Below are 19,808 nucleotides of genomic sequence, written 5' to 3'. Positions count from 1 at the left end.
AAAGCTTCCTTTGCTTTCTTTTTTCTTCTGAATGCTGCCTCAGAATGCTGAATGCTGCTTTTTCTGAATCCTGCGTTTTCTTCTTTCACTTATGACTGCTGTTCTGTGCCAGCTATAGTGGCTCTCAACACTCAGTTGAAGGAGACAAATAAGCAGGCTGGTAGAAGGGCCTGAGTGAGGGAAGAGATCAGCGTCTTAAGGGCCTAACTGGCTCCTACCACTTCAGTTGACTGCCTGTTCTCCTCAAGTGGATTCAGGGAAGCAGCAGGAAACAGGAAGCTCCCTGAGAAGCTGGTGTTAATCAGGGCAGGCTACTGGGGGTGTTAGAGAGGTACATAAGAGGCTCCTCCTCTCTCCCTGCAGCTCCTGCTACTTTCTGCTATTCCCTCTCACCTTTTCTCCTGCCTGCCTGTTATGTCTCTTGTGCCCTCCTTCCTCCAGCACAGCACTCCACCATCTCTGTGCATCTAGAGCAGAGAGAATACATATGCACCAGCAGCAGACACAATTTTCTACAGTCTGAGTCCTAGTGGCACCCCCCCACCCACACACACAGTCTGGCACCTGAGGCGACTGCCTCAGTTGACCTCATGGTAAGGCCAGCCCTGCTAGAGGGAGGAAATAAAGATTACTGCTTTTCTAGTACCACTGTGTGTCATGTCATTGTTACAGATAATGCTCCAATTACAGTTTCTGAAAGTATCTAAAGGCCTCATGGCCTCTCTGACCCTTCGGAAGTACTTGCTAACAGTTCCAACTGCTCTTAGCCAAAGAAGACAGAGTGAAGGGGAGGGGATCAATTTATAATTAGCTAACAAATTGGTTTTAGCTGTTGCCTTAAATTTTACTGAAATTTGTAGATTACCATACAAGGAAAAATCCACACTTTTTTCAGACCAACTTTCTCCTGTCCCTGTCTGCAACATACATTGTGCAATTTGCATATGACTATTTAGCACATGAATGTTATTTGCCCTTTTTATGCTGACTTACATCCAAACGATTGTAGGAACTGGTCCATTTTCTATCACAGCATTTTCAAGCTCAGTTTAATAAAGAAGTTTAACAAGTCATGTTATGCCTCACCTTCGCCAACCTTGCTTCTGTTTTAAAATTGTGTTAGATCAACACATCAAAACTTCAATGACCTACTTTATGTCTTTCCTTTCAATTTTACAGCCCCTCACTGTAAGAGTGGTAAACAGGAAGTCAGAGAAGATTGTACTGAGAACATTGTGGCATTATTTAGCGCATTCTTTCAAAATGATTGAGTAAATTAAAATACAATGTTTAATTTGCAGTCAGGTCTTCACCTGCATCTCCCATTAAAACCTTGGAATGCTAGCCTGATAAGTACTTTAAAGGACAAACAGAACACAGAATGGTGTGTCCTGGAGTTTCTAGAGGATAAGTAGGAATTTAAGAGATTCAGTCTGTAATCTTAGTCAAAATGCATGTGTCTTCCATAAGGTTGGTGAGGAGGAGAGGGAATTGTGTCCAATTTGATTATTTAAAGCCGTTGCTCAAGTCTTGTCAGAATGTTCCAGGACACTGTTCTGGCACTTTTTTTGGGAGCCAGAACAGCATTTCAGTGTTTCTGGTACTTGCGTTCTGCCACTTCGAGTGCAGCACTCATCTGCTGTTTAAAGTCAAGATTTGTTCCCCTCTATAGATTATAGTTTAATGAATCCTGTATTTATGGGTGCAGTATGTTTGCATTTACAGGATTAGAATATGAAAAAGTATCTCTGAGATAACAGAGATGAAAGACCATCTTAGAAAAAACCTCTAATTGAATCTTTTAATATTAGGCAGGGGGGAGCAGATAGGTGGTCAAAACTTGCTATGATTTACTGGGCCACCTTCATCCCTGTGCAATCCTGAATCAGTAACTCTTTGGCAGTCTCCAATTACTAACTGTCCCTGCTAAAAAAAGTGAGTGAAGCAAAGGAATTTCTAAGCACTGTTGCCAAATCTCACAATATTATTGAAATCTCACTTTATTTGGAGTTTCACATAAAGCCCTAATCTCTGGAGGCCGCCGATTCAAAATGTTAGCTTTATTTTTTAAAAATAACCCTTACATTTCTGAAGAAAAGCTTGAAAATGTGACCCAAATGTCCCCTAAAGGGTCAAAAAACAAAAGACAAATAAAACTCCCCAATATATTATTGTTCCCAAAATCACAAGAGAGATTCAGAAGTCAAAGGCAGTTGCAGCTCCAACCTGTATTCCATTAAGGTGAGAGTCTGGAGCTGGCAGTGCCTTCCCAAAGTGGAAGGTTCTGACCAAAGAGAGGATGAACCAAAGTACTAAAAGCTGATTCAAATCATTCTTCTGGGCAGTCAGCAGGACATCCTGAGTCTGGGCTGCATTTCAAGCTACTTTTTCCTAGTAGAACCTAGTGATGTCAGTGATTCAAATAGCACCTGCCCTCTGCAAAATGTAAACTGCATCCAGAATGCAGCAGCCCTCACTGGAGGAGCTAGAGAATCAATGCATGAACTAATCATACTTCCAGGAACCCCTTTTGGGCAGTGCTGGCCCTAGCGTTTGCAAGGCTGTCTGTGAAATAACGAACAGAGATGTGCAATTAGTGTTTGCCTATTACCCACCCATTGCCTATAATTACCCACCCATTGCTCTACTATTATAAACTTTGCTATTTAACCTGAATGTCTCACACATTTAGGATGTAGCTATGAATAAATATTGAAAATATTTTCAAATAATTTAATTACCTTTAGTAAACATATTCAGGGCTATACATTTCAGGAAAGGATGCAACTTGATTTTAAATAATGAATTAAAAGAACAGTTTTCTAATATAGAACTCTTTAAATAGTGTATCTTGAATTTTAAAAATGCTTTAAAACTCTGAGTTTTACTATGCTCCCCTGTTATATTGAGCAGGGTCCGCTGTGAAATCCTGAGACTATAATAGCCAACATGCTCAGGCTCATGCCTCCTCTTGTGAAGTTATGTGTACTGTTTCTTTGTGAAAATTAAGCCAGGCAGGAGAGGTTTTATAGTGCTGCAGAGACAGAGCAGCTTTAGGGATAATACTGTTCTACATTTAATGCAGTTACTGTTCAGTGTTAGAGGGTGACTCCTTCTGTAGTTCAAAGGCCAGACTAGATGATCATAGTGGTCCCTTTTGGCCTTAAAAATCTATTGATCTGTGAATCACAACACCTCTCCTTCAGTTTCTTTCTGTGCACACTTTGGCTGCCGCCTCTTTGCTGTCAGTGTCAGCTTTGCTCCTGCTCTTACCAGGGAAAAAACCTCTTGCAGGGGCTAGAAAAGGATTTGTCTCATCAAGCAAACAGTAAAATTAACTATATACAATGAAAAGAGGAAAGATATGTAAATGAATGTTTCAATTATAGTAATTTGATGAATTTGAGACAAGGTGAGTGAGGTAACATCTTTTATTGAAACAACAACTTCTATTGATGAGAGACAAACTTTGGTGACCTGAAGAGCTCTCTGTAGCTCAAAAGCTTGTCTCTCTCGCCAAACAGAAATTAGTCCAACAAAAGACATTACTTCACCCACCTTGTCTCCAATATCATGGGACCAACAGTTACAACTACACTGCATAAAAAAATTAATGTAATTTTCAAAGTGATGGTTTCTCTTTAATTTTTTTCACTTTACCTGTTTTCCTCAAACATATGATAAAGCAGATGCAATACTGTAAAAATGTGAAACAGTTTGCATGACTGAAAAGTATACAAGGATTAAAACAAAATTTCAGAATGTTCAAAATAAGCAGGTAAGTACAGTAGCAAATGAACTGTGTTTGCTGAAATTTATTTAACAAATCAGTATCTTAGTAATGTCATCAATATACTGCTTCCCATTAAATGGTGATTTTCACACTGAAATATAACATTTTAAAATATTGCATGTTTTGAGGCAAAAACAGGTCTTCATCAAGATGAAATGTAAGTATTTTTTAGATACTTCCTCAAAAATAAAAGCATGTGGGATAACAAATTCTCTTTCACTCAAAATGCTTCTATTTTTCAACAAAAAAAGTGACATTTCACAGGTTTATGACAGGCAAAACAATTATGACTGGCTCACTCATTTCAATACAAACTATTCACATTGTCAGGGTTCCAGTAGCATATCTTTTGTTTTTACATTTAACAACTACTACTGGACATAGTTCTAGATGTGTGTAAAGTAAGAATAAAGGCCCAGGTCCTGAAATGCTTATAAGCACATGCTTAACATAATTAACAGGATTACTTGAGTTTAGAATGCATGTTAGCATTAGAAAGTTCAGTGCAATAAACACACAAAAGGTGTTGCAAACACCATCATTTGTAGATAGCAGCCCCATATCCCATATGACTCTTTGGCAATATGCATCATGCCTCTCTGAAACCCCTATCTTGGAGAAGTCTCTCCACTACTTTAAGTGGCCACTATTGAAGAGTTCATCTTACACTGCATGCAACTGTGAAATTAGTATTCATGTTGTTTTTCTGGCATGTGCATACCTAATCAGATCTGGGGCCAAAGAATACTCCTAAAGATGTTCACAAACAGTATAATTACTTTAACTTAAATTTAATAGGCGTTACCCAAAAATATGACCTCAAATCAACAATAATTATATTTCTAGGAAATATTTAGCTTTAGGTATCCTATAAAATTATCCCTATAGATAGAATTAAGCAAAATAAGATGTACAGCTCAATAGCTTTTACGTGACCAGAGTTAAAGTCCTAGGAGACCATTAAAGGCTCCCATTAAAGTCAATGGGAGCCTTTCCGCTGATGCCAGTGGACTTTGGATCAGAGCCGTAACATATATGAGCCCTGTCAACAGCCCTTAAATACCAGCTCCCCATTGAACTGAATAAGAGTTAAGTGTATGCGCAAGGACTGCAAGATTGAACTCTCACTGCCTAAAACTACCATAAACATCTGCCTGTTTACACTATTCATTAGGTACACAATATCTCTTACCTTCTCAAGTTCATCAGAAATAGCAATGCCTGAAAACAAAGCAGATTTTAAAAAGCAATTTGAGAAACATTCTTTGTGGAAATGTATTTTGTTATAGTAAGTAAAACAAATGTTTAATCTGGAAACTTGCATAATTCTCTTCTTGCAAATGCTGTCTATTAAATTTTGTTCCATTAGTGAAATTGACCAGATGCAATGTTCTATAATTTTCTTCAGGGGCAATATAATCAAACTGAGCTTTCAAACAATTATGAAACTCTGGAAATTTGTGGCTGGAGCAATAGACTGATGAAAAGCTAAAATTTACTTCTATTTGTTTTCTAAAATTAAAAAAGCAATTTAATATTTGTAGTTTGAGCACATTATGATGCAAATCCTGCTTTGACCAACAAACATCCACACACTATAATATATTATCTGCCTGCCATCCAAATGCAACGTAGGCCTGACTCTGCTCTACTTTGCACTTGCAGGAATAACTCCATGAAAGTCAATGGAATTAAACCTGTAAGAAGAGAAGTAGGTCCAGTGTCTCCCAGGGAACATCACACTACTAGAGAGGCCAGCTGTTCCAAACCCTGAGCAAGCACAACATGGCACCTGATATTCTGCTGACTTACACTTTTGGCTGATAGCAACATATACAGTTGCCTGCTTGAGGATTCACTTTGTCCCATTTACATCAAATCATTCCACCCTACACTATGGTGTAGGCTGCAGTGTAGTAGACGTGCATAGCTGCCAGTACAGCCCCATGTGCTATGACAGAATGCTGCTCATCCTGCCTCACTATGTCATATGCAACATCATCCTGCACCCTTTTCTCCTTGCATTCCACTGAAGCCATTAAGCGATTTTGCTCTAAAACTTAACCAAATTTTTTTGGGGATGGATCACTTGATCATTACCTGCTCTGTTTATTCCCTCTAAGGCACCTGGAACTGGCCACTGTCGGAAGACAGGATACTGGGCTGGATGGATCTTTGATCTGACCCAGTAGGGCCATTCTTATGAGTGTCATCTAAGACTTATAAAGAGATCCAGTACTCCAGTATACAAGAGCTCGTTTTATAAGCTATGCATTATACATCTAGGAGCAAATTTGAGAGCTAACATATTTCTTTATCTTTGTAAATTTACTCTAGGGTTAGCTCAATCTAAACTTATTCCCAAAAATACAGCAAACAGTTAACAGCATGTTATTCTTATACCGTAGCTGTATGATTTTTTACTTTATTGATAAATTTTCAATCATACCTACATGATGCTATTTTTAATTTTAGAAAGCTTACTTTTACTGATTTGTTTTTAAAACATAGTGAAATACAAACAGAACTGTAATTAACATTTTAGGACCTGATCAATACATGAGAAATAAACAGACGTTAACGGAACATTTTCTCAGTTATTCAGTGTTTACAAATTAAATTCAACAAAATACACTTTGTCTACCCCCACAGCAATTAATCTGTTTTCAATACCTTACGGCTTTTATTTAGTACATAACTACACCACTGTCCATATAGTATGTGGAGCAGGAAGTTGTTCCAATTTGAGTAATATATGCCATGAAATCCATTGTTCCTCCCTTCACCCTCACCCCTGAGTTGTGTGGGAGTATGCAAACGAAAGCAGCTGCACAAAAGTAGAGAGTGAAAATTAAATTTAGCTGTCTCTTCACCCTGCACAGCCCTGTAAACGTAAGTAAGGATTTCCAAAACCCAGATCTCCATAGCATTTGATTTTTTCTGGAAAACTAAAGCTAATCCAGCTCACAACCACAGATGCTATGATCTACCCATTCAGACACTCTACATCATCTCAGCAACTTTCAATGATTTTTTTAAACCAGTTTTTTGCCCTGTGAGCAGTCCCCTATTCTCCTGCTTCACATGTCCAGTCACTACTGTTGCATCTGTGGAGCCTGAAAGCAATGAGATGGGCTTCTTTTCGTGGGCAAAAGCAGTCACAAAAGAAGAAGAATCATTGCAGAGCCCAGGATGATTCTGTGCCTAGGAGGCAGTGCTGGTGCTAGTCTATTTGGGGCCAATAATACTCCCCCCATAGCAATACAGGAAGATAAGTAAGGGTTCTGGGGGAGGGAATTTCAATGAGGACTTCTTCACAGAGATCCTCCTACATAGCTTTTTTCATGTATCTCCAAAAGAGACAATGTGGACAACCCTCAAAGCGGGCAGATCCCCCAGGATCCACAGGATTCCAGGGCCATCTGAACCGATGTTGGGTCCCAGTGACTTCTTCTAACTCCCTAGTAGCAGAGCTTGACTGAAGTGCTGCTAACAGGGACATCCAGTGGCTATGGTTGCTTCGTGGACAGGGTGAATCATAACCACCACACACTGGTACCTGAGTTACCACAGTTACTTCCTTAACTGTTGGCAAATATTGACTTTTTGTTGTTAAAGCAGTTTATTTTTAAAGTAATTTATTTTAAAATGACACAGTCAATTTAAAAACCACACTTCTGTTAATCATCATAACAAAAGTGAGTAAATGTTGTCATAAAATTCTGAAAACTGATAAAAATTAGAGCAAAAAACACACACCACTCCATTTTCTTTACTATGTGCATTTGATACCATTTCCCTTGTACAGCCTATCAAATTCCATTGTTTGTGTGATTTTTTTTTATACTGCACAAGGGAGAGAAAAAACTTTTAAAAAAAAATAAAAATATGACAGTAAAATGAAAGATTGTCAGGGAGACTAAGGGATAAACCTGGTATATGAAACCATTTTAAATTCATTTATTGTAACTGGTTACATTTCAAGTTGATGGTGTCAGTTTAAAACAGAATTATTTGTGCATATGAAATCTCAACACATACTGTTAAGCCGAAATCAAACAATTATCACTTAATTCCGATACCTTTCAGACTCTGGCCTTTGAATACAATACAATTTAATCCTAAAAACTAACAGAATTTTGTATTAAAAAATCTGAAATATACGGTCTTCTGATAGTGTACAATGCCAGATGTTTCAGAGGGAATGAACAGAACATTGCAATTAACAAGTGATCCATCCCCTGTTGTCCAGCTCCAGCTTCTGGCAGTCAGGACACCTGGAGCATAGAGTTGCATCCCTGGCCATCTTAGCTAATAGCCATTGATAGACCTATATTCCATGAATTTATCTAATTCTTTTTGGAACCCTGTTATACCTTTACCTTTTGGGACCATTGAATTAAAAATGCAATTGTGTATGTGTTATTGCGAACTGTATGTAACTTCTTTAGGAGACTGACTAATGCAACATCTAGAAAGTATTAGGAACTTCAAAGCCCTTATTGGGACAATACATTTGAAGTGAATAACCTAGAAAGTACTTGGAAGGAGGGAAATGCAAATCCAAAGGCATATTCAAAGGTGTCTCAGAGGTATTTGTTGCATTCCTTCCCACTCTAAGTTTTGCCCTGTGTATGCTGCAGAGAGGCTAGCAATGTGCCTGTGTGTGATGGGGTGAACTTACCCCGCACTGGATAGGAAAGTGTTAACTCCTCCTTGTGGGCTGAGGAAGCCCTGTCTCCATGCCCCTACTGGTTATGCCCCAAATATAATACCAGTATAAGAGTGAGCAGCTCAGCTCAATGGGGGCTCACCACCAAAGAGAAAGGATGTCTGCTGCAGGATCCAGCCTCAGAGCCATGGCAGCTCCTGACCACAGAAGCGAGAGGCGCTGAGACTCTGGCAGATGTCCCGATACCTGCAGACACCCCAGGGAGTTCAGAGCCACCAGGAACAACCCAGGCAGATGAACCCAGCAGTCGCCCAAACCACAGATGCCAGAGTCATGGTAGGAAGTACCTCAAGTGAGGCACTAGCCATAGTCCCAAGTGTGGTCAGCGTGTTGCAGCTGGATCCCCGCTGATTCAGTGGCGAATGCACTCCCTGCTATCAGGGTCCTGGGCTGAGACCCAGTGGAGCAGGGAAGGGCCCAGGTCCCCCTACCCCAGCCACCATCTGCCTCCAGGTGGCGGCCAACCACCCTATTGATTCTGGCCATTACGCCTTACTATCCAGCAAGTCAGGGCCAATCTATTGACCCTGCCCACTAGGCCTCCTCACACTGTGAACCAGGGCCAGTTTATTGACTCTGGCTGCTAGGCCTTGCAAATCAGAGTGATTCTGTTGACTCCAGCCAGTAGTCCTCACTGCTCTATGAATCAGGGTAGCCCTATTGACTTGAGTCCTTGAGTCTGACTGCCTCAAGGTAAAGGATAGCTTGAGGGATGGGGTGAATTCACTCTGCACTGTACATCCCCCCACACCAGCCACACCTGGTGGAGAATGCAGGCAATGACTGAAGCCTGCTGAGAGGCTCACATTGAGATGCCCATGGTGGAGGACGTGTTTTCTTCCCCCACTGACCCAGATAGTTGTACCTCACCATCCAAGGCATAGTAGGTCTCAGGATGGAGTTAGATAAAGTCTTGAAATGGCTCTTGGAAAGCTAACAACAAGCCCAGCAGGAAAGGCTCATGCAGCAGATGGTGGCTTTGTTACAGCCAGGAGGAGCCCTACCTGCCATCTCAGCAGAATCCAATCTCTGCTCCGCACCATTTAGCCTCCCATTGTGGCTCACCAAGATGGGGCCCGGGGACAATCCCAAGGCCTTTCTAGTAACTTTTAGCGGGTGGCCACTGCCACATGTTGGCCCCTAAGCCACTGGGCTACCCTTATAGCCCCATACTTGATGGGGCCCACCCAGGCAGCTTATTGCAACCTTGACACCCAAGAAGCACTGGACTATGAAAAGGTGAAGGAGGCTATACTTGATCACACAGGCATCAGTCATGAAACATTCCAATCGTGTTTCTGTTGAAAGTGGTACCCTTTGGGGCTAGACCAAGAGCAGTGGCCCAGTGCCTCAGGGATTACGCCTGGCTGTGGCTGGAACCGGACAAGCAGTCCAGGGCCCAGGCAGCAGAAGCAATAGTCCTGGAGCAGTTCACTCAAATCCTCGCAGCTGGGGGGAAGTTTACTTGGTGGCCAAAAGTGGGGAGCCACAGAACTGAAAAGCAGAAGAGCTGAGAGAAAGGGATCAACCAGCTGGAGGAAGCCCGCACCTGACAGAGTCCAGAGAATACCAATGCCTGGCTGAGACCCCAGCCAACCACCCAGGCCCAACCTGGTGGCCACTTGCTGCCCGAGTCTCATCCCTACTGGATGAAGACCCTTGGGTGGGGTTCAGGTTGCTGAAAATGGACCCTCTGGCCACAGAGACCTCAGACCTTCGTTATGAGCATGGCCAAGATGGGCATTTCTGGATTGCAGTTACAGATGTGAAAGCTGGTTGACCCCGCTTAATAGATTACAAGCGGCCAGTAGGTGAGGGGGGAGTAAGTACTGCTCATGGACACAGTAGCTTGCATTTTTTCACTATCTCTTTTCCTCTGCCTCAAGGCAGGAAGATCCTGCTCCTAACCAGTTAGTTCTACTTAGATAAGGGAAACATGAGACTTTACACTTACCAATCAAGTATTAACATGCAAGGGTCTTTGTCTAAATGTGTATAAAAGGTTTGTGAAATTTGTGTAAGACAGAGTCTTTTGTACCAAGGTACAGGCTCTCCTTTTTCTGCAGAATAAAGCATTTTTCCTTATCCCTGGCAGGCTGTTAATTGGCTCTCAGCTAGGCAGACCCGATATTTTGGTAACAGTTTCTGGCGACTCCAGACGGGACTCTCCTAGCTCGGACATTGGACTCCAGACGGCTGCGGTGAACTAGGAGCGGCGCCACTGGGGTGCTTAACCCCTCTTCTTCACTTCTCCGCAGCTCCCGGGGTTCGTGATCCGATAAGGTGAGCCCTAATAGGATAAGGAAATACTATCTGGTTCTGATTAGAGGCGGGCCTCTTATCTGGTTATCTGGTTCTGGTGCACTATCTGGTTCTGGTTCTATTCTGTTTAACCGGTTACTGTTGTTTTTCTGCTCTGTAAATATTTGGACGTTAGGAGTGTGGGCAGAACTGAACCTCTCGTTCGTAATTCCTTGGAGTGGAAGCCATGCGTGCGAGGAAGCTCTGAGGTTGTATTGAGATCCTTCTGTCCCATCCCCTGTAGCGGTCGGTGTAATAGAAGTAGAAAAACCTGGATTAGACTGTAATTCCCTCTGTTCTCTGTGTAATTCTCTTTTCTGTTTGAGTGTCAGCAGACAGATTGATGGGTCTCTGGGTAAACCCTCTAAAGTGGTTTAGATTATATGCTAAGTAAATGGCCTTTACCTGGTGTTCAGAAAGGAATGTCAAGAGGAAATTGAATAGTTAAACGCCAATGGACTATGCGTTTTTGCCCAGGTGGCAAGCCTCACGAGTGAGGACTCGGGTAGTCTTGTGAGTAAGAATGTTTAAGGGAAGAGACCAGGAAGGTTGGGGGCTAGTTGAGAAGCCCATCCTCTTAGCTAAACTGGTAGTGGAACAAGTTGGTGCCCATGGAAGGGGCGGTTCAGTGAGAAAAGCAGGATCGGGCCCAGGTGGGCAGGCAACAGACAGAGAGATTGGAAAACAGGTTGGAAAACTTTAAGGGTGTAGTGGAAGGAAGGAGTCAGTAAGATTAAGCATGGGGATTTCAAATACCCAGGACTTACTTGGAATGGTGATTTGAGTTGATAAAAGTGGCTGCTGGGAGACAAGCAAGTGATTTAAGGAAGAGTGAGAAGTTAACTCTGTAGTTGCTGGAGGGAACAGCAGTTAAACTTTGTAAAAATGCTAAAGAAAAAAAGGTTTTTGGTGTCTGTGAAATGTTTGTAAATAAATTCAGGCAAAGAAATTATTGGATTGCAATCATTTGGTTTGGCTATGAACAATTTAGTTAAATTAGCTGAAGAATGTATATAGTGTTATGTAATTGAAAACCTGGGCTGCCTATGAAACTAATACAAGAAAATATGGGGTAATTCCTCTGTTTTGCCTGAAATCAACAAGGGTAATTGTATATTTAAGTAATGATTGACTGCCCAGAAGGGGCAGACCTCTGTTTTTTTTGTCTTTCAGATAATCAGAGAAAACTAATGCCAGCTGAACAGCATTCAACATATCATGCATTTACTGGCACAATAGAAATTATGTTTTGTGTTCTATGTTCTGTCTTGTGGTGTTTGTCTCCTGGCCGGAACTGTTGTGTTTAGTGTTTTCATGGGATGGTCTGGTTTGAAATCGGGCAGAGGGGTTGGATTGGAATGCAGATACTTGTTTTATTCAACTTGGAATGCAAAGTGTTTGGATAAATCAGGAAAATGTATATACTAAAGTCTAACACATTTGCTTAAGTAAAGAAACAGAAACTTCATTGGCCAAATCTTTTAATTAAAAATTGTTATTAAAATTTGCATACCAACAGTTTTTGGAAGCAAGAACATGAAAGGTTAACCCACTCCCCATATTGTACATGGGATCCTTCTGGCTACCTCAGATTTCTAGCCAGAGGGCTGGGGATGGTGGGAAGCTATTGGACTAAAGGTTGTGCTGAATGAACTCCTCAAAGTGGGTGTGCTTGTCCTGGCTTGTTGCTCCAAACCTCTGTAATAAAGTTATTTTAGTGGAAGGGTATATGTGGCATACATTAAATAATAAGACTAATGTACTGTATAATGGCAATGTTTATGTGTTCGTTGTTGGGAAAAGGTGTATGAGTGAAGACTGAAAGTTTCCTTTGTAGGTTAAAAGAAGCCAAAAAGGGAGAAGAAAAAAAGAACAGAATGAGTTAACTGAAAAGAAAAAAAAGTAGCTAGCAGACTGTAGATAAGACACTGGCTCCATTCAAGGACACTGCTGACAGCTAAGACTTGGCTGATAACCAAGAAAAGGGGGGTGGGAGGCTTGAATGTGCCCAAGCAGCTATGAGATCTGCAAAACACTGCCAGGCACTAATGAAATGTGTTAGGTTTCTTTTCTCACAGGTAAAGAAGCGCTACCCAAAGACACTAGCAGCCCTGCCACTCCTTGGAATCAGGAGACTGGATCAATGTAAAGGTCCACCAATGAAAGACTGCTCTGGCTCCACGCTGGAAAGTCCTGCTAACTACCAACACCTGTGAAGTGCCAAAGACTGACTGCTTGGACCCATGATTCTTACTGCAAAAAGACCCCTCCACATCGGGAGAATTCTCCTACTAATGATTCTCCTTCTAGCTCCACTGTGCCTTCTGGACAGCAGGGAAAAAGTACAAGGGTAATGTGCTGGTGACCTCTTCCCTGTAGGACGCTGAACCACGACTGTTTCGGGGAACAAGAAGGAACACTCACTCCACTAAAATTGCCAAAGTCCAGGGATTCCTGACTAGAAAGGACATTAAAAACTGACCCTGGTGAGAAAAAAAACACAAAGAATCATACACTGGCAGAAAAAAAAATTTGTGGGACTCATGCTTGGGATTGTGATATTAATTGGATTTTGGGCTTTGTTCTACAGGCTGCACCCTGTGTTCTGGATAAATCCTTCAGTATGTATTGCTCTCCCTAATTGAATTTAAAATGACAGGTACCACAGGCACCTTGTTGCCCCTGCCATCTCCCCTGTTACTCTGTAATACACCCCCTCCTAGGCTATTAATGTCAATGCCTCTTGAAAGTACCTGAGATTAGTTAAAGGTATACAACCGACAGATGTGATATAGTACTACACCGAGGAGATATGTATTAGGATATCAATGGACTGTGATTGATACAACACTAGGGGCTGCCATTAGATTAGCACAACAGAGGGCCTGGGTTATTTCTTCTGGAAGAAGAGGGACCTGACCGGATCCCTATGGGATGGGGCCAATAGCGCAGCAGCCATTTGGAATATTATTAAAAGCCAAGAACATGATAAGAAATTGGGCCAACTAGAAAAGGCCACCAGCCTTATTTCTGGAGCTCAGCTAACCCAAGTACAGGCTAGAGTTGGTGAGTTGCATGTTATTTCCACCCTTAGTTCTATGACTCAGAAGTTACTAACAGAGATGGTATTGAATATCACTGAGGCTGGGAAGGCATTGCAGTGGGATCTAGTATGTTTAGAAATGCAGGATTTCCTGAATGACCAGCTGATCGCCATTTGGAGTGATCTTGAGCACCAAACTTGGCCCACTGCCCTTACAGACACATCAGGAGTACCATCTGATCTGTGGTCATGGACACATATTTGAACACTTTCTGAGTGGAAGTGTGGACATTCACAGTGCTTCTTCCAGGTATTTGGACCAGTTGGGGGGGTGCGCTTCCACATACCGAATCCTGACGGGTCCATGGAGAGAATGCATATGGGACTGGATTATTCACCAAGACATCTGGGAAATTAGACCACCTGGTATAGCTAACTGATTTATAGTCAGTGCCCCAGTCCCTTAGTTGTCAGACAAACAAGATTCCATTCTTTGTCCGTGCGTTCATTCCTGGGTTGGGGTTAGCTGAACTAGAGAAAGCAGTTGTAAATATTTCTGCAGAGCTTAAAAAAGCAGCTAATGCATTAATAGACGCTTTTCAAAAGTTACAAAAAAGATTCATGAAGTAGCAAAACTGGCTTTGCAAAATAAACGTGTGCTAGATGCTATAAATGCTAAAATAGAGGGGACTTGTGCTTGCATCGGGAAAAAATGCTGTTTTTATGTTAATCATTCTGGCTTAATTGAACAGGATTTATAGGCTATTAAGAACGCTGCTGTTATTTTTCATGCTGTATCTTTTAATCACATCTTTAATTTTAAGGACCTTCTCCCAGTCCCTGGGTCATGGTTTACTGGCCATTTCCTTACAATTGTTAAATGGATTATTTTCTGCCTGTTCTTTCCATGTATTGTTTGAATAGTAATACAATGTGCAAAATGTCTGTATAATGCTGTAACCAAAGGTTCTGCTGTCCGTAAGACAACTCAGTACCTGTCTCTTCAGCTTAATCGTAAATTACATAACGGGCCTGGCAATCTGGGCTTGCCAGGCCCGAAGGGGGGATTGTGAAAGCTGGTTGACCCCCCTTAATAGATTACAAGCGGCCAGTAGGTGAGGAGGGGAGTAAGTACTGCTCATGGACACAGTAGCTTGCATTTTTTCACTATCTCTTTTCCTCTGCCTCAAGGCAGGAAGATCCTGCTCCTAACCAGTTAGTTCTACTTAGATAAGGGAAACATGAGACTTTACACTTACCAATCAAGTATTAACACGCAAGGGTCTTTGTCTAAATGTGTATAAAAGGTTTGTGAAATTTGTGTAAGACAGAGTCTTTTGTACCAAGGTACAGGCTCTCCTTTTTCTGCAGAATAAAGCATTTTTCCTTATCCCTGTCAGGCTGTTAATTGGCTCTCAGCTAGGCAGACCCGATATTTTGTAACACAGACAAGCCTGGGTAGCTAGTCCACAGGCTCAGAAGAAGACCACAGAGAAGCTCGGGGTCCCTGTGTGTGTAAATGGGACACCCATGGTGGCTCTCATTGGCTCTGGATGTCCAGAGGGAGCTGGTCCCAACCCTTGAACTGTACAGGTCCCAAATACACATACAGTGCATCCACAGAGATGTGCACTCTTATCCCACTACCTGAGTGACCTTGGAGCTTTCTCACTTCCACGTGGCCCTCCAGGTTAGTGTGACCCCTAATATAGCCTATCCCTATTCTGGGATGGGACCGACCATCGTTCTGAGACCTTTCATAGGACTGCGCCCATTACTTGCCAACAGGGAAGAGTGATGAGACAATGCTGTAAAAGCAGCGAAGAATCCTGTGGCACCTTATAGACTAACAGACGTTTTGGAGCATGAGCTTTCGTGGGTGAATACCCACTTCCTCAGATGCATGTAGTGGAAATTTCCAGGGGCAGGTATATATATGCTAGCAAGCAAGCTAGAGATAACGAGGTCAGTTCAATCAGGGAGGATGAGGCCCTGTTCTAGCAGTTGAGGTGTGAAAACCAAGAGAGGAGAAACTGGTTCTGTAGTTTTTCACACCTCAACTGCTAGAACAGGGCCTCATCCTCCCTGATTGAACTGACCTCGTTATCTCTAGCTTGCTTGCTATCATATATATACCTGCCCCTGGAAATTTCCACTACATGCATCTGAGCAAGTGGGTATTCACCCACGAAAGCTCATGCTCCAAAACGTCTGTTAGTCTATAAGGTGCCACAGGATTCTTCGCTGCTTTTGCAGATCCAGACTAACACGGCTACCCCTCTGATACGAGACAATGCTGATGGCTCCTCAGCCATGACCAGGATAATAACCCAGGGGAAGGGCCTTCCCACAATTGAGACTCCCTCAGACAGGTGCATATATGGATGACAACTAGGCCAAACTTGAGCATGATAGCAATTTCATCCTTGAGCAGCGGGAGGATCCAACTCTTAGCTGAGCCTGGGAGCAGGCTATAGTTAGGGATCAGGAAGAAGATGCCCCCCACCCTCAGGCCTCCCAGCAGCACAACTTTGAGAGACGGCAGGACTGCCTCCATCAAGTAGTGGAAGAATCTGACTCATGAAGTGCTCCGACAGCTGTTAGTTCCCTGGAAGTTGTGCAAGGGCCTCTTGCATCTAGACCATTTGGTGCCCTGGCCCGACACCTTGGAAAGGAAAAATCCTCCAGAGGATGGCGAGGAGCTTCTTCTAGACAGGTATCCATCAACAGGTAAGAGACTATTGTGACTCATGCCCAGAATATTAGCAAACTGGACCAAAGAGAGTGCCAGAAGCCCCACTTTTCCCACTCCTCATGGTTGGGGTACCCTTTGAGTGTATAGGGTTAGATTTAGTAGGCCCCCTGGAGAAGAACATGACTGGCCACCATTACATCCAGGTGATCATGGACTATGCAACTCAGTATCCAGAGGTTGTCCCCTAAGATTGCAGTGAAATTCGTGAATGTTTTTGCCAAGGTGGGAATCTTCTGTGAAATTCTAACTGATCAGGGCATGAATGGGCTCTACTGCTTAATGGCCAAGTTGTGCCACTTCTAGATATACAAACCCTCCGGACGTCCATGTACCATCCCCAAATGGATGGCTTGGTGAAAAGGTTTAATAAGACACTGAAAACCATGTTGTGGAAATTTGTAGAAGAGGATCCCAGCCACTGAGATACTCTTCTCTCTGCCTTATTATTCACCATACCGGAGGTACCCTAAGCATCAACAGGTTTCTCCCCTTTCAAACTCCTATATGGAAGGCGATTCCATGGCATCCTAAACCTCCTCAGAGAAGGATGGGAAGAACAGACAAAGGGAGTGGCTTCATCATGTGCTGCAGTTGTGGGGGCGACTCCAAACATTGGGGAACTTCACAAGAGAATATGGTACAAGTCTAGGAGATCCAAGCTCAGCAATATAACAAGGGGGCCCACTTACATAAAAAAAGCTGCTTCTATTACCCTTGGCCAAATCCCAAGTCCTGGCCAACTGGCAAGGCCCCTTTGAGGTCACTCGACGGATCGGACCAGTTGATTATGAGGTCTAGCTGCTAGGACAACACCGGGTGATGTGCATGTATCATGTCAACCTGCTGAATGCATTGAAGACCAGGGAAGTCCTACTCATCAACCTCTACCCACCTGAAACAAAGCACGGAGTGCTTGTCAATGGCCCACTCAAGGCCGGAACAGTGGCAACGTGAGAAGTGCTCACTCAGGTCAGAGCAATTGCAGGATATCCTGTGAGCCTTCCCTGATGTCTTATCAGTCCGACTGGGGCAGATACCAATGGCGAGCCCAATCAGAAGGTAAGCATTACCCACAGACCCCTGCCTCTCAAGATGGGGAGGCAGCGTAGAAGGAACTGAAGACCATGCTCGACTTGGGCCTGATAAAGGAGTGACACAGTGAATGGTGAAGTCCAGTAGTGCTGGTCACGAAACCAGATGGCTCAGTGCAGCTGGGGCAGATGCCAATGGCAAGCCCAATCAGAACATAAGCATTACACACAGGCCCCTGCCTCGCAAGATTGGGAGGCAGTGTAGAAGGAACTGAAGACCATGCTGGACTTGGGCCTGATAAAGGAGTCACACAGTGAATGGCAAAGCCCAATAGTCCTGGTCACAAAACCAGACGGCTCAGTGCATTTTTGCATTGATTTCATGAAAGTAAATGAAATTTCCCATTTCAATGCCTATCCAATGCCATGAGTGGATGAACTCTTGGAATAACGGGAGGGGGGGAAGGGAAGGGACGCAAGTTCCTGTAAACTTTGGATCTGATTAAGGGATATTGGCAAATCCCCAACACCAAACTCTCACCCTAAAATGGCCATTCTGACAATTTATAACAATGTCACTGAGACTGCACAAGGCCATGGCCACCTCCCTGCAGCTCACGGACCAACTGTTACAACCCCGAGCACTATGCCAGGCCTACATCGATGGTATCGTGTACAGCACCCTGTTGGGAGGACCATCTCCAACACCTATTCAGGGTGCTCTTAAGGATGGTGGACTCACGGCAAACCCCACAAAATGCCACCTCAGGCAGAGTGAGTGATGTACTTAAGATACACCATGGGGGGTGAGGGGACAAACTACAGCCCCTGGTTGACAAGATGCAGGCCCTATGAGATTGGCCCACCAATACAACAAAGATACAGGTAAAGCAATTCCTTGGTCTAGCCAGATATTACCAGCGTTTTGTCCCAGACTTTGTGATCCTGCCAGACCTAACTAGAAACTCACACCCCAGAGGGTCCAATGGTCCGCTGAGAGAGACAGACAGTCTTTCAGATGTTGAAAGAACGACTCACAAGAGGACTTGTCTTGATACACCTGGACTTCCAGAAACCTTTCATTTACAGACAGACGCTTCGGAAGTGGGCCTTGGGGCAGCACTATCACAAGAAGTTGCCAGGGAAAACACCCGGAGGAGGCCTGGGCTGTTAAGTGGGTCATAGATGCCCTGCAATATTATCTATTAGGAAATACATTCAGAGTGATCACAGACCATGCATCCCTGCAATGATTAAATAGCATGAAGCACACCAACACATGTGCATCATGTGGTGGTATCTTGCCCTTCAGCCATACAACTTTCAGGTATTGTGCTGCCCTAGGAAGGCACATGCCAACACTGATTTTTCCCCCAAGGATAGGCAGAAAGTGGGGAGAGGAAGAACCTACATTTGCGTACCCTCCTAAGTGGGAGGATGTGTGACAGCGTGAACTCACCCTGCACTGGACAGGAAAGGGTTAACTTCTCCTTGTGGGCTAAGAAAGCCCTGCCCCCATGCCCAGTAGGGAATGCCCCAAATGCAGTACCAGTATAAAAGTGAGCAGCTCGGCTCAGTCGGGGTTGACCACTGAAGACAAAGGACGTCCGTTGCAGGCTCCAGCCTTGGAGCCATTGCAGCCCCCAACCGCAGAAGCCAGAAGCGCCAAGACCCCGGAAGATGCCCCGATACCTGCAGACACCTCAGGGACTTTGGAGCCACCAGGAACAGCCCAGGCACAGGAACTCAGAAGCTGTCCAGACCACAGATACAGGAGCCATGGTAGGAAGCAGCCAAGGGCAAGGATTAGGCATAGTCCCTAGTGTGGTCAGCATGTTGTGGCTGAATCCTCGTTGACTCAGAGGCGAATGCACTTGCCACTGTCAGAGCCTTGGGACCTGGTGGAGCAGGGAGGGCCCACCTCTGGGTAGAGGCCCACCACCCTATTAACTCTGACCATTAGACCTTACCGCCCTATGAATCAGTCCTGCTCTATTGACTCTGGTTGTTAGGCCTTACTGCCCTGCGAATCAGGGCCACCCTAATTACCCCAGCCAGTAGGCCTCCCCGTTTATTGATTCTGGACACTGGGCCTTGCTGCCCTGTGAATCAAGGTAACCCTATCGACTTGAATACTTAGGTCTCACTGCCTC

At 43.6% G+C, this 19,808-nt stretch overlaps 1 protein-coding gene across 2 annotated transcripts in view; it reads right to left on the bottom strand.

The window, feature by feature from the left end:
* Nucleotides 1–19,808, bottom strand: part of C2H8orf34 (chromosome 2 C8orf34 homolog) — a 285,116-nt gene that overhangs the window by 185,701 nt on the left and 79,607 nt on the right. For both annotated transcript variants that reach the window (XM_030553243.1, XM_030553244.1), the window contains exon 5: nt 4,986–5,014. In XM_030553243.1, the coding sequence (XP_030409103.1) occupies nt 4,986–5,014 (29 nt within the window). The remainder of the gene's footprint in view (nt 1–4,985; nt 5,015–19,808) is intronic.

The sequence above is a fragment of the Gopherus evgoodei genome, chromosome 2 (genome assembly GCF_007399415.2).
Source record: "Gopherus evgoodei ecotype Sinaloan lineage chromosome 2, rGopEvg1_v1.p, whole genome shotgun sequence".
NCBI classification, from domain to species: Eukaryota; Metazoa; Chordata; order Testudines; family Testudinidae; genus Gopherus; species Gopherus evgoodei.
The sequence above is the reverse complement of the archived record's forward strand: the minus strand, read 5'-3'. Positions and strand labels throughout refer to the sequence as shown.